This window comes from Dipodomys ordii, unplaced genomic scaffold, assembly GCF_000151885.1.
Source record: "Dipodomys ordii isolate 6190 unplaced genomic scaffold, Dord_2.0 Scaffold66, whole genome shotgun sequence".
Lineage (NCBI taxonomy): Eukaryota > Metazoa > Chordata > Mammalia > Rodentia > Heteromyidae > Dipodomys > Dipodomys ordii.
In genome coordinates, this window is record NW_012267282.1 from 561,750 (window position 1) to 576,583 (window position 14,834).

A 14,834-nucleotide genomic window follows, 5' to 3' on the forward strand; every position below is an offset into this window, starting at 1 on the left:
AAAAAAAAAAAAAAAAAAAAGATAATCTTAATATAAAGTATCAATGTGGATTAGAAAAAACATCTCTGGCTTGTAGCATCTGCACACTACAATTCAGAGTAATAGCAAAATGGGCAGAACAGTCATGCTGAGTAAATACGGACTCAGGATGGGTGGGCACAGCGGGTCTGGAAAGGCACTCGCGTGAGGGGGGGACACCAAGTCCAACAAGGTGCAGCCTGCTCTTTTTCACCTAGAAAACGGGAGTGGTGGTTTTCAAAACCACTGCACTACGACAACAGGCAGAGACAACACTGAGCCTCATTTTGTGTGCTGGTCCTGGGCCCAGGGTTTGAACTCAGGGCCGGAGCTCTGTCCTTAGGCTTTTTGCTTTTTTGCTCAAGGCTAGCACTCTACCACTGGAGCCAAACCTCTTCTCTCAGCTTTTTTGGGGGGAATTAACTGGAGATAAGGTCTCACAGATTTCCCTTGTCTGGGTTGGTTTCAAACCATGGCCCTCAGATCTCAGGCTCCTGAGTAGCTAGAATTACAGGCATAAGCCACCAGCACCTGGCTCCACTGAGCCTTTTAACAAAATCCAGTGAGCACAAGTGAACCCATTTGTCTGGTACATCAGGTCAGAGGTTTCCTAAGTAGACAGGCTGGGGGTCTGCAGAAACCTGCTGCTGCCATTCCTACCACCACCAATCTGAAGACAACTGGTTTCAATACTCACGTAAGCTAAGGTCAGAAGGGGCTATCAATCTGCTGAACTGGCTCATCTTCTCCCCACTCCCTGCTTTTTTTTTTTGGTTGGCCATGGGACTTGAACTCTGGGCATGGTGCTGTCCCTGAGCTCTTTAGCTCAAGGCGAGTGCTCTACCACGAGAGCACAGCACCACTTCTGTTTTTCTGGTGATTAATTAGAGATGAGTCTCATAGACCTGCCTGATCTGGCTTTGAACCGAAATCCTCAGATCTCCGCCTCCAGAGTAGCTAGGATTATAGGGATGAGCCACTGGCGCTCGGCAGAACAGGCCCCTTTTATCTCAAGTACCAACTTTCATTTCATTTCAGGAGGGCTTAGTCTACTTAGTCTATCCTGAATCATGTATTTCTCACTATCACCATCTAGTATGTCTATCCCTCTCAGATTCATAAAACCATCCTTTCACATTGCTGTGGAGATATTCTGAGAACAGCTTTGATGCAATCCAGTAGAAACCCCTGCCTACCCTGTCACAAGCATACCACTAACAAGATGCCTGGCTATACCAGCCGGCAGACTAAACTCTCATGTGCATCCCAAACCACAAGCTTGCTTAAGAGCACTCCTTGGACAGCAGCGACACTTGCTGTCCAGGGAAAATTCCTGAGAGAATCGGGAAACCTACTTAAGATTACAGCATTCCTCTTCACTATTGATGGCCCAGGGTCAGCTGAAGGGGTGGAAAGTTCCCAACCCCAAGTGCTAGGGAGCTGACTCCCAGCCAGGTGCTGCTCCTAACTCATACCCACATACCTGCTTGCCTTCAACTTCACTGCTGCTGGCCGTGTTGATGGGGGTGGTGACACAAACACCTCCTCCATGAGTTTCCGAGTCACCTTTTTCTTAGATAACAATTCCGCTTCATGGCGAGTGATTTTATCTTCTAACCCAATAAGATCAAATATAGAAAGATCGGTTTCCTAAGTAGAAAAAGAAAAGAAAAAAGAACCAAAAAAAAAAAAGTGCTATAGAAGATGGCCGAGGAAATAACTGAGAGGGAACCATGAGCTGCTATGAGGAGGGAGCCAAGCTGAGAAGGCTCTACCCTGGAGGGCAGCTCACAAACACTGCTTGGGTTAGGCAGGTCATGACTCCCCTATGCTTAATGCATTTGGTCTTCCCCAGGGTCCCAAGAATGAGGAACAAGCCCTGAGAGACAAACTAGAGCTTAGAGAAAGAACTTAGGCAGCTCCAAGTCTAGACACTATGCAGAGAGCAGGGGAAGGGCTCGGGTGAAGCCTGTATGAGCTGGGGCATGTGGAAGTTGGTGTAGAAATGACTTTAGCAAGGCTCACTTCAGAGACTTGAAGTCTCACTGGAGGCCAATCCTGGGCGTTTCAGTAGACAGGAACAGAACTGCTGGAGGGCACAGCCCTTGGTCCAACGACATCCAGTCTAGACACATAGCTCTGCCTCTAACAGCAGCAAGCACCCGCCTTCCCTGGTACCACTCGTCCATGCTTCTCAGGGCTTTAGATAACAAAAAAGTAACCCCACCCCCAAGAGGAGGGCAAGAGCAGGGCAGGTGAAGAATGGAGAGTGGGAAGTGGCAAGCAAGCCAGGTGGCCCAACCACAGTGGCATATTCAAAAGAGGAAGACACAAAGTGACCTGGCAACTCCCTTCCTAGTGTACTCCCAAGAGCAATGGAAGCTCATGTATATGCAGAGACTCTTACTTCAGCCTTTAAAAAGGATATTCAGACAAACATTCTGACAAACAAAACAGGGTAAACTTCAAGAATATGTTAAGTCAAAGAAGTGAGACACGAAAGGCTGCATGTGATTCTCATAAAGCAACCAGAACATGTTAAGTCCACAGATTGAGAACAGTCTGATGGTGGTCAGGAAAGGCTGGAGAAAGGGGCTGAAAGTTGCTTTGTATAGATGCCTGAGTTTTATCTAGCAAGTGCCTGGAAAGACCTCAAGCCGTGATTTAGCTTCTTGTACTTACCTTCCAAAACTCTCTCTCCAGGGCCTTGAGAATAAGAGAGGCAGATCGGTACTGTAGAGAGCCAGCTGCATAGGAAGATCCTGGTAGCCGGGGCTCCACCAACCCAGGGTGGTTGCAGATGCGTTGCAGACGCATCAGGACACTCAAGACACTGACAAAGTGCCCGCTCTTCAGAGCTTCTTGTGTCCTGCTCATTGGAGAACAGACAGGTAGTTGAGGCAGAATGGCAAATCTGTATTTACACTCTGACTCCTTACCATCTCCTATACTAACCCCAGAAGCTTCACTGGCATGTTCCCCTATACTACATGACATTAGTTTTGCTGAACATTCAGGTCCACATTCCCACACAGGCCTTTTATTCACCCATTGTGTCCCTCATCTTCCCTATGCAAAAATATACTCTGTCAGAGAGCCATGAACCAGAGGCCAGACATGGTCGAGCTGTCCTTTCAACAAGTTTCCACCACTGTGACGAGGACCCTGAAGGAGGAGCAGAGGCAGACAATTCCAAGGGTGAGAGAAACGGGCCAGGCAGAAGGGCAAGATGAAAACACTGCAGAAAGTGCATCCCCAGTCTCACAAGATAGAGCTGCTAACACCTGATCCTATGGGAGTTACACTGAACAATGGTGAACAAGATACCGAGCAGACAAACAGCTGGGCCCTGGTGCAGCTGGAATGGATCTCCTGGAAGAGAAGAAGCTTGCCTGGATAGAACACAGCATGTTCAGCAGCCAGAAATATGTAGTGAGGGTTGCCTACTCTGGAGAAATTCAGGAAGGAACATGGAACCTGAGAAGGTATGGAGCGAATCACTGAAGGTTTCTAAGTCAAACATATCTACAACAGGAAGAGGAAAAAGTTACGAGAGGAGCAGCTCAAGACAAGCCAGTCTCCTAGGACGACGCTGCCCCAGGGCGTGCTGCAACAGACTCACCGCCTGAAGCCACCGGCACAGTGGCTTGGGTGCTGGGACACATTGGGGCACAGGAAGGAAGGGTGAGCAACGACAGTGCCTGGCTGAGGGGACAAAGATGGAGGAAAGGGACAGGGAGGGAAGTTATTTGACTTCTGCTCCGTTGGTACTGTGTTGAACTAAGGGCATCTTACTCTCATTCAGCTCTCTTCATTTATAGGGCTTTATTATTGAGGCACAGCTCTAGTTAATTGGAGATAATCTAGTGAACTTTTCTGCCCAGGTTGGCTTCTAACCATGATTCTCTCAAGTAGATAGGACTATAGGTGTGAGCCAATGATGTACACCTTTCTTTTATTTTAGCAGTACGGGTGTTTGAGCTCAAGGCTCAGGCTTGCAAGCAGATGCTCTTATCACTTAAGACATATCTGCTGCTCAGGGAAGGAGTTTAAACAGTGTCATGGTTCTCTCTGTAGGAAGGCTGATCCTAGGGTGAGGCTCCTGGAGAAAGACCAAGGAAAAGGAAAGACAGGAGCTTCCTAGAGAAGAACATAGCAAGAGGAACTGAAGAACATACATGCAGCTCCCTGAGGAGCCTAGAGACAAAGCAGAGCAGACAGCGCAAAAGCAGGGTGGAGTCTAGATGGGCAGCAGCCCTATCTCAACGGCACAATGCAAAAAGGAAGGCTGGCCAGGACAGGACATTCAGCATCCCTGGAGGACCTGAGGTAGACAGCAACAGCCCACAGTGTGGCAGCACCTGACAATGCTTTAAAAAATGACCAAAGGCAAGATGGAGGAATATGCACACCTCACACCCTAGCACTTGATATGCAGAGAAGAAAACCACACATAAATAGGAAGTTTCTCCCTACCATGCCACTAGGGGGGCAGAATCAGCCAAAGATCAGTAAAACAAGATCTGCTTTCACCTACTGGGCCCTAGTACTAAAAGTCTCTCACACCTCAATAACAGACACCATAACTCTCAACATAATGCTTAATTCCATGAGTACAAGCCAATACATTAAGGAACAACTTGTCAGAGCTTCTGGTTGGTAGGTAAGCTAAGAAATGCAAGGTAACTGAGGAATGCTTCCCCTGTGTGCTGGTGATAGCTCCTGGCCACCACAGAAGCTGTGTCCCTCTCCACCAGACATTGTGCATCAACCAGACCGAAGCCAGCAAAGAGTGACACCAATACTTCACTGAGAGATCTGACTGGCACCACAGCAGAGGCAACAGCAAAGCACCTTTGGCTCCCACCACATTCAGAAGGGCTAGCCACAGATGATGTTATGGATGAGTGTATGTTATTGTTCCTATTCTACAGTGAATTGACAAGGTGAGTTTCACACCACTGGTTTGTTGAGGACTGCCGGAGAAACTAGAAAGTAAGTAAGCATGCATATATATTTCTGTCCTAAATTTCTCAATAATTTTATTTTCTTGTCAGTCCTGGAACTTGAACTCAGGGCCTGGTGCCATTCCTGGGCCTCTTTGTACTCAAGTCCAGCGCTCTTACCACTTGAGCCACAGTGACACTTCTGGCTTTTTCTGAGTAGTTTGTTTGAGATGAGTCTCATGGGACTTTCCTGCACAGACTGGTTTTGAAATGTGACCCTCAGATCTCAGCCTGAGAAGTTGGATTACAGGCATGAGCCACCACAGCACCCAACATTTTCTTTTCAGCCATAGGGTTGAGCTCTGCTCTGGGCCTGGGCGCTGTCCCTGAGCTCTTCAGCTCAAGGTAAGCACTCCACCACTTCCCATTTTCTGAGTGGTTTATTGGAGATGAGATTCTCAGGGACTTTCCTGCCTGAGCTGGCTTTGAACTGCAAACCTCAGATCTCAGCCTCCGGAATAGCTACGATTACGGCTTACAGATTACAGGTGTAAACTACCAGTGCCCAGCTTTTTTTTTTTTTTAATGCCAATCCTGGGGCTTGAACTTAGGACCAGGTGCTGTCCCTGAGCTTTTATGCTCAAGGCTACCACTCTACTACTTGAGCCACAGTTCCACCTCTGGCTTTTTGATGGTTAATTAGAGATAAGTCTTAGGATTTTCCTGCCAGGCTGGCTCTTAACTGTGATCTCCAGATCTCAGCCTCCTGAGTAAGCAGGATTAGATTTGAGCCAGTACCCAGGTCCCAATAAACTTTTGAGACACACTGCAATAATGGCCAAACGAGGAATACACAGTGCCACCCATGACTATAAGAACTTCAGAAACATAAACATCATTCTCAGGGCTGCAAGTATACACCATGTCCTTAAGATGAGAAGCAGCAGGGTGCTGTGAGGCCAACAGCCAGCTGCTGACAGGTATCACCAGCTGCTCCCCATCTTGGTGCACAGTGAAGCATGCTCACACAATTGTTCTGCACCCATCTGTTCACCTGGTTCTCACAAGCAAGAGCTCCCAACAAGACATCAGAGAATACACCTAACGCTCAGAGTGGGGGCAAGCAAGTGGGCACACGCAAGCCCAGCACTCACCCAGGCTGTAGAATGACATCCTCATACAAGGCCTTCTGCCGACTGGAAAGGCGACACTTCAAAACGTGCTCATACTTTCTGGTCAGCTGCTTCTCTACATCTCTCTTAGTTCTCCTCAAAATAAATGGCTGTGTCACCTGGAGAAAATAATGCCTGTTTTCTTCCCAAAACAAGGCCCTAGCACATTTATAGTAAAGCACATGCACGTTCATGAGTAAGCTGGAGGAGACACAGAGGTCTAACACATTTACAGTAAGGCATATGCATGTTCACGAGTAAGCTGGAGGAGACACAGAAGTCTAACCCATTTACAGTAAGGGGCATGCATGTTCATAAGTAAGCTGGAGACACAGAGGTCTAACACATTTACAGTAAGGCGCATGCATGTTCATAAGTAAGCTGCAGACACAGAGGTCTAACACATTTACAGTAAGGTGCATGCATGTTCACGAGTAAGCTGGAGGAGACACAGAGGTCTAACACATTTACAGTAAGGCACATGCATGTTCACGAGTAAGCTGGAGACACAGAGGTCTAATCCATTTACAGAAAGGCGCATGCATGTTCACAAGTAAGCTGGAGACACAGAGGTCTAACCCATTTACAGTAAGGCGCATGAATGTTTGCGAGTAAGCTGGAGACACAGAGGTCTAACACATTTACAGTAAGGCGCATGCATGTTCACGAGTAAGCTGGAGGAGACACAGAGGTCTAACCCATTTACAGTAAGGCGCATGCATGTTTGCGAGTAAGCTGGAGACACAGAAGTACAGGTACCCTGTGGAGCCTTATGACCACTTTATGGTAGTAATCTTGGTTCTCTTCATTGGAGGCTTTCAGGGGAAAGCTCAGGTAAGGCCTGGAGATCCCGGGGATGAGAAAGTGCACCATGGTCCAGAGCTCCAGGAAGGTGTTATGTAGTGGTGCATCGATCAGAAGCAGGCGCTGCTGGCTGCAAACACAATGAGGTAAGGCTGGAATCTTAAATGCATGATTCTGCACAGTCCATCTCTCTGGGAAATGTGTACAAAAGGGGCAATAGCCATTCTATGCAGCTCATGTTAATGAAAGGGTCTGAACAAAGGAGCTCTGGGTGTCTCCTCAGCCCTGTGACAAAGGTGAAGGGTACAAGGCAGTATTACTAGGGGTGGGTGGGCAGCACACAGTACTTGAGTGGCATTCAGACCTGACCTGTGCAGGGTGAAAACAGCTTCCCAGTGCCTCTCAGTCATGCCCTTCACACGCTGCATCTCATCAATGACAAGGCACTTCCAGCGCACCCTGGAGAACGCAGTGTAACCCCTGAAGAACTGCTTATAGGACGTGATGCAGACATGGAAGCTGTTGGGCTCAGCCCATTCCTGCAGCACAGAAAGAAGCCCTTGTCTTCCCGCGGTTCTTGGCAGCCATCATCTGCAAAGCACTGACAGACTGCCACGCCACATCAAGCCAGGCCTACTATACAACAAAAAAATAAAAATAAATTAAAAATACCTGTCTCTTTGCTTTGAGTTCCCTGTGACTGCCAACATAGGAGAGGGTTTTTAACCCAGGACACCAGCGTTTCAACTCAAGTTCCCATTTGAGTATGTTGCAGCTCCTCACAACAACAAGATGGGGACCCCAATTACCTACAAAAAGAGGCAGAATATTTCACTTAATCTGTCCAGTCTAATCACCCGACACCATGTCTTAGCAGCAAAGCTAGTTAAGTAGGTGACACACAAGGAAAGCAGACATCAAGGTAACAAATGCTGTACACTAGCACTCCCACTGAACCTGAGCAAAGTATCAGCTCAGGGATGAGTGAGAATAAAAGGGGTAACATAGATCAAGAGGCACTGTATTCACAAACTGCTCTGCTGAATGGCAATTCCTTTGTATAACTACTCAAAAAAAATAAAAATGTACTTAAAAAAAAGATAGAAATGCTGCTCAGAAAGGCAGAACTCAGCAGGAGAGGCAAGGGGGATATGTATATAACAGCACAAGAAAGCCTTGGGTACAATGGTGGATACCATAGGTTGTACAAACCAAGTGATTCAAGAGTTTGTGATTAGGTCTGGGCATGGTGGTTTGTTACTGTAGTCTTGGGTAGGTGAGAATCTTAAGTAGGTAGATAGCAGTCTGAAGCTGGCCACATGTAAACAAATAAACAAAAAACCCATGAGACCCTATACAAAAAGTATCTAAAGTGCTGGACCTGTGACATAAAGTGGTGGTATGCCAATCTCGTAAGTGCAAAGTCCTGAGCTCAACATCCCTCTCAAAAGAATCCTGTTCCCACAAAAGAGGAGGGAGGGAGAGAAGGAAGAAGAAGAGAAAGAGGGGGAGAAAAAGAGGAAGAAAAGGAAAACTCAGAGTCAATTGGTGCAAGTTTCTCTCATATGCAGAAGCTAGATTTAAAATACACTGGGACATGTTATTACACAGGACTCTAGGTGTCTCACACAGTGAGACCAAAGGAAGATGCTCTTAGGTGAGGCACACAAAGGTACAAGGCCTATGGGCCTCTGATCATATATTTTTCAAAATAAAATGGAAATTAGTTTTTTTCTTTGTTTTTTGTCTTTTTCTCTTTTTATTTCTGCTTTGTTTGTTCACTTATCTGTTTTTGGGAGAGTAAGGAGCGTATAGAAAAGGAGGGACAAAGGGTGAACAAATGCAGCAGTGGTATTTACCAGACAACACTTGTGGGTGGAGATGGGCGGGACAAACAGAGAATGAGGGAAGGAGTGACACTATCAAAAAAAGAGATGTTCTCTTTATCCGACTTACTTAACGTTATCTGTGACCCCTCTGCATGTCACCTTTATAATAATTTTTTTTTAAATAAGCATTTTTAAAAGGAGGAAAAGGAGAGAAGGGGAAGTAGAGGAAGAGAAGAGGAGGAGGAAGAAGAGGAGACTAGCATATTCTGGAAACCATGCATCTGCTCTGCTGCTCACAAGCTGTGTGTGACACCCAAGTTAGAAAGCTCAGTTGCAGGCTGGCATGGCTTTGTATTAATTTTTGAATAACAGTGAGTCATTTCACCTAATGTTAATTATGATGTTTTAGCTGTTATGCAACAAATATTTTTGTGTTCTCTATTTTTAAGACAGTGTCTGATTATGTTTTCCAGGGATACTTCTGTCTTACTCAGCCTCTTCAGTACTGGGAATACAGCCATTCATATACTACATCTGGCTACAATGAGTTTTTGTTTTGTTTCACTAGTACTTCAATTCAGAGCCTCACTTGCTCAGCTTGTTTACTCAGCTGGCACGCTACCATTTGCATCATGCCTTCAGCACTACGTTTTGCCAGTTAATTAAAGATGCAGTCTTGAGGACTTTTCTGCCCTAGCTATCTCTGAACAACAATCTTTTGGAACTCAACCACCTGAGCAGTTAGGATTTCAGGCACAAGCCACAGATGCCTCACTTGCAATGGACATTTGAGCCCATATTCTGGCTCTGGTCAAAGGACAGGGGCCAAGAGAAGGTGAGAAGGCCGAGTCCTCACCCTTATACAGCCTATGTGAAATCTTAGCACAGATGTATTGTCCAAAAATACAAATCTCTTACCTTCATTACAGGCAAGGTGGGCAAAAAAAGCAATAATCTGCACTGTTTTACCAAGCCCAGCCTCATCTGCCAATATGCCATTCAGATTCTTCCTATAGAGTTTGGCCAACCAATCCAGGCCAATCTTCTGATAATCTCGGAGTGCACCATACAATAAAGATGGTGCATTAAACTTCACCTGTAGTGACAGACCAGCCAAAGAATTACTTGTCAAAATAATGAGCAAAAATTCTTTCTCAAGCTGAAATCAAAAGAGTCAAATGGTATTACTGTTGGCCAGTTACAAATGATGAGGCCATTTTTGGGAACTTCTGCAGTTGGGACAAAGAGCCTATTTGGAATAGAAAGCTTTCCTCGTACAATTTGCACACAATGACCCCATGCCTCACCGCAGTTGTGACCCGGGCACTGCCCTTGGGCAGGACAGCTTCAGCCACAGCTGTGACTTCTGCAATGTCCTTGGTGTTAGGTTTTCCAAGGTTCACTCTTTCTGTGGCTTTAAACTGATCCATAATAAAGAGGGAGTCTATGAGAACCGAAGCCCTCTGGCTCTCCCGGTCACTCAGACACTCTTCCATATCTAGAACATCAATAGAAAAAAATGGAACATGAAAAGAATGAAAAAAAACAGAAAATACGAATACTTCAAGCCAGACACCGGTGACTCAAACCTGTAATCCTACCTACTTAGGAGGCTAAGATCTGAGGATAATAGCTCAAAGTCTGCCAGGGCAGAAAAGTCCTCATGAGACTTATCTCCAATTAACCACCCAAAAACTGGAAGTGGCACTATAACTCAAAGTGGTAGAGCACTAGCCTTGAGCAAAAGAGTTCAGGGACATTCCTCAGGCCCTGAGTTCAAGCCCCACAACCAACAAAAGAGAGAAGACCAACAAAACTTTTCCTTTGTAATCCATTTTATATAACTACCTGGATAAATGAACAAGAACCCCTATGAAATATTACATTTAAGACCACTCTTGATGCTTGCCTTGCATACATGAGGCCCTGGGTTCGATTCCTCAGTACCACATAAGCAGAAAAAGCCGGAAGTAGCACTGTGGCTCAAGTGGTAGAGCGCTAGCCTTGAGCTGAAGAGCTGAGGGACAGAGCCCAGAGTTCAGGCCCCACGACTGGACCCCCCCAAAAAAAATAGACCACTCTGGATAGCCTCAATAGCTTGGTATTTGGGAAAGTCCTCTATGACATTTAAGAGCTAGAATAATGGATAGAAAGTATCTAAGAAGAAATCTCCCCTCCACCACTCTAGAAAAAGTGGAGGTGTGGCTCAAATGATAGAGTGCCAGCCTTGACTGAAAAAACTAAGGGAAAATTCCCTGGCCCGGAGTTCTATTTCCTTCCTTCCTTCCTCTCCTTCTTTTTCTTCCTTGCTTCTCTTTCTCTCTCTCTCTCTCTCTCTCTCTCTCTCACACACACACACATACAATCAGGTTTGAAAATGAAAGCTAAATAACTAGGGGTGAAAGCTTAAAATTAAATTATTTTCCAGTTTTCCCCTTCATCAAACTAAAAGGAAAATAAACACTTGAATAAAATGAACTTTTTGAATAAACTTTAAATTCTATGCTCTGGCTAACTTGGCATATTTATCAGAGCATTGGATAAAGTTGTGCAGGCTATGATCATGTTTTTCTCTAGATGTCTAACAGCCATTGTTTTATAAACGTTAGGTTTTTATCATGTTTTGGGAGCTATGCTATGTTAGTTGAATACATTTGACATAGTTGAGTTTGCTTTTCATTAGCCATTCCAGATAGATATAGGAAATACATAGTCTACTTCTCTTCTTATTTTACTTGTTTTTTTTTTTTCCCTGTCAGTGGTGGGGACTGAACTCTGGGCCTGGGCACTGTTTGTCAGCTCTTCAGCTCAAGGCGCCACTTCCGGCTTTTTTTGCTTATGTGGTGCTGAGGAATCGAAGCCAGGGCCTCATGCATGCAAGGCAAGCAGTCTACCACTGAGCTCCCCCTCTCCCCCGCTGCCCTTTTTTTTTGTTAGTTGTGAGGCTTGAAATCTGGGTCTGAGTGCTGTCTGAGCTCTGCAGCTCAAGGCGAGTGTTCTACCACTTGAGCCACAGTACCACTTCCAGTTTTCTGGTGGTTAATTGGAGGTAAGAGTCTCATAGGAAGTGGTGCTGTGGCTCAAGTGGTAGAGCGCTAGCCTTGAGCTGAAGAGCTGAGGGACAGCGCCCAGGCCCAGAGTTCAAGACACACGACCGACAAAAAAAAAAAAGTGTCTCACGGACTTTCCTGCCTGGGCTGGCTTTGAACCACAAGCAATCCTCAGATCTCAACCTCCTGAATAGCTAGGATTACATGCGTGAGCCACCGGTGCCCAGCTCTACTTGTTCTTATTGTTGGACACATGTGCATGTAAGCAGGGACAAGACAAGTGCTGAAGGACCCCCATCCCAAATTTCAGGGCCCTTCAGCAAACTTCCTCCTTGTTTTAAAATGTAGGAGCTTTTTCGCACAAGACTGGCACTCTTATTCATTTGAGCTACACCTCCACTCTGGCTTCTGGGTAAATAAAGGTCAGAGTCTGATTTGTCTTCCCAGACTGGTTTTGAACTGAGCTTCAGTCTCAGCCTCCTGAGTAACTAACTAGGATCACTGGTGTGAACCACTAGTTCCCAATTCAAACCCTGCATCTTTATAATACTAGAAAAATACTAGAAACATACCCTCTTCTCCACTTGTCTCTTCACAATCAGGTTCAGGTTGTGGCCACTGAAAACTTGGCAGAAAGGCACCTTCATACAACTTCATTAGGTCAATTAAGGGCAGTTCAGCTGAAAGGATTGCACAAAGAAACACCATTATTTTATAACAATTGTCAGTTAACTGAAAAGAAAATACAACAAGGAACCAAAGCAAAAAGGTAAAAAGGATTTTTTCTAGCTTTAGATAATTCCTCAGAAACCATACATGCAAGTTGGAATATCTTTTATAAAATGACTGGCGCCATGACTAATAATTTCTGAAGCTCAACACAGGAGGATCACATCTATAATCCTAAACTACTGAGGAGGCTCAGACCTAAGAATCATAGTTCAAAGGCAGCTTTGGCAGAAAAGTCCAGGAGACTCTATCTGCAATTAACCAGCAAAATATGAAACTAAGGATATGGCTCAATTAGTAGAGCACCAGCCATAAGTGAAAGAGAGTAAGCACATGCTCTGAGTTTAAGCCCTGGTACCACCAGTAACAACCAAAATTCTTGAGATTTCCAAAAGTATTGAGGTTTTCAGACTTGGAAATATCTACATACAGCCGACCAGGTAAACAAACCTAACTAGATCATATAAAATGTTCTAAAATCTGAAGCTTTTTGGCAGTACTGGTGAACTCAAGCCCTTACAAGCTACCATTTGAGCCACATCTCCAGCCCTTTTTGTTTGCATTTACTTTTCAGATAGGATCTCAACCTTTTGCCTAGGCCAGCCTGTGCTGCTCCTACTTCACCTTCCTGAGTGACTGGAATAATGGGCATAAATCACAACCACCATCCAAAACCCAAAGCTTTTAGAGCATCATTTTCCTAGTGCTCAAAAAGTTTTGGAGAGCTGGACAGTGGCTCATGCCTGTAATCAGGAGGCTGAGATCTGAGGATCATGATTCAAAGCCAGCCCAGGCAGGAAAGTCCGTGAGACTCTTACCTCCAATAAACCACTAGAAAACTGAAAGTGGTGCTGTGGCTCAAGTGGTAGAGTGCTAGCCTTGAGCTGAAGATCTCAGGCCAAGTTCAAGCCCCACGACCAAAAAAGAAAAAAAAGTCAAGTTTTGGAGGGTTTTTATTAAAGAGCAAAAATATTCAGTGGTAGAACACTTGCCCAGCATGTGTGAGGTCCTGGCTTCAACTTCCAACACCACAAGAAAAATGAAAATGAAGCCTGGCGCTGGTGGCTCACATCTATAATCCTAGCTAATCAGAAAGTTGAGATCTGAGGACTGCAATTTGAAGCTAGCCAGGGCAAAAAACTCCATGAGACTCTTATCTCCAAGCTGGTAGTAAAGCTGTGGTTCAAGTGCTTGAGCATCAACTTTATGTGAAAAAGTTTGGAGATAATACAGTGCCCAGACCCTAAATTCAAGCCCCAGGGCTGGCATATACATATACCAAAAATTGAATTACCACCGATGTAAAATAACTAATGGTCATGATACATACAAAATGTTAACTGGGTACCAGTGACTCACACCTGTAATCATAGCTATTTAAGAGGCTGAGAATGGGAGGATTGTAGTTTGAGGTTGGGCCAAAGAATTCATGAGACTCCTATCTCAATCAATATCTAGGTGTAGTTGTATATGCCTATTAATCAGCTCGCAATAGTCAAAGTTCAAGATGGCCTAGGCAAAAAGCAAAACCCTATCTCAAAAGATAACTAGAAGCCAGGAGGTGGTGGTTCACACCTGTAATCCTAGCTACTCGATGAGGATAAGGTGTGAAGCCAGCCCAGATGGGAAAGCCAGTGGGACTCTCTACTCCAGTTAACTAAGAAAGTCAGAAGTGAGGTGTAGCTTAAGTTGTAGACCATCAGCCTTCGGCAAATAGTAAAGGGACAGGACTCAGACCCTTACTTCAAGACTCAGTACTGAGCATCTTCCTGGCTCAGAACACTTGTGTGACAACATGAACCAATTTATTTGTGGTTGAGTTGTATAAGCTCTGGTAAGACTTATTCACTACAGGATGTATTTTGGAGGCCATCTAGGTAGGAAAATCCATGTGATTCTTATCTATAATAAACTACTCATGGGGATGGGAAGGTGGCTCAGTGGTAGAGTGCTTGCCTCTCATGCATGGAGCCCTAGGTTCGATTCTTCAGCACCACATAAACAGAAAAGATTGGAAGTGGCACTATGGCTCAAGTGGTAGAGTGCTAGCCTTGAGCTGAAGAGCTCAGGGATAGTACCTAGGCCTAGAGTCCAACCCCCCAACTGACAAAAAAAAAAAAAAAGTACTCAGAAAAAGCCGGAAGTGCTGTGGCTCAAGTGGTAGAGCGCTAGCCTTGAACAAAAAGAAGCTCAGGAACAGCGCCCAGGCCTTGAGTTCAAGCCCCACAACCAAAAAGAAAAAGAAAGAAAATCCACGGGATTCTTTTTTTTTTTTTGGTCTGGTCG

General features: G+C 45.2%; 1 protein-coding gene across 1 annotated transcript in view; it reads right to left on the bottom strand.

Moving 5' to 3' along the window:
• Ep400 (E1A binding protein p400) overlaps nucleotides 1–14,834 on the bottom strand; it is a 99,722-nt gene that overhangs the window by 45,709 nt on the left and 39,179 nt on the right. Inside the window, exons 10-18 of the mRNA XM_013023033.1 lie at nucleotides 12,392–12,551; nucleotides 10,077–10,267; nucleotides 9,688–9,865; nucleotides 7,613–7,749; nucleotides 7,310–7,479; nucleotides 6,896–7,070; nucleotides 6,119–6,255; nucleotides 2,701–2,887; nucleotides 1,502–1,668 (exon numbers count right to left, since the gene is read on the bottom strand). Coding sequence (XP_012878487.1) covers nucleotides 1,502–1,668; nucleotides 2,701–2,887; nucleotides 6,119–6,255; nucleotides 6,896–7,070; nucleotides 7,310–7,479; nucleotides 7,613–7,749; nucleotides 9,688–9,865; nucleotides 10,077–10,267; nucleotides 12,392–12,551 — 1,502 coding nt within the window. The remainder of the gene's footprint in view (nucleotides 1–1,501; nucleotides 1,669–2,700; nucleotides 2,888–6,118; nucleotides 6,256–6,895; nucleotides 7,071–7,309; nucleotides 7,480–7,612; nucleotides 7,750–9,687; nucleotides 9,866–10,076; nucleotides 10,268–12,391; nucleotides 12,552–14,834) is intronic.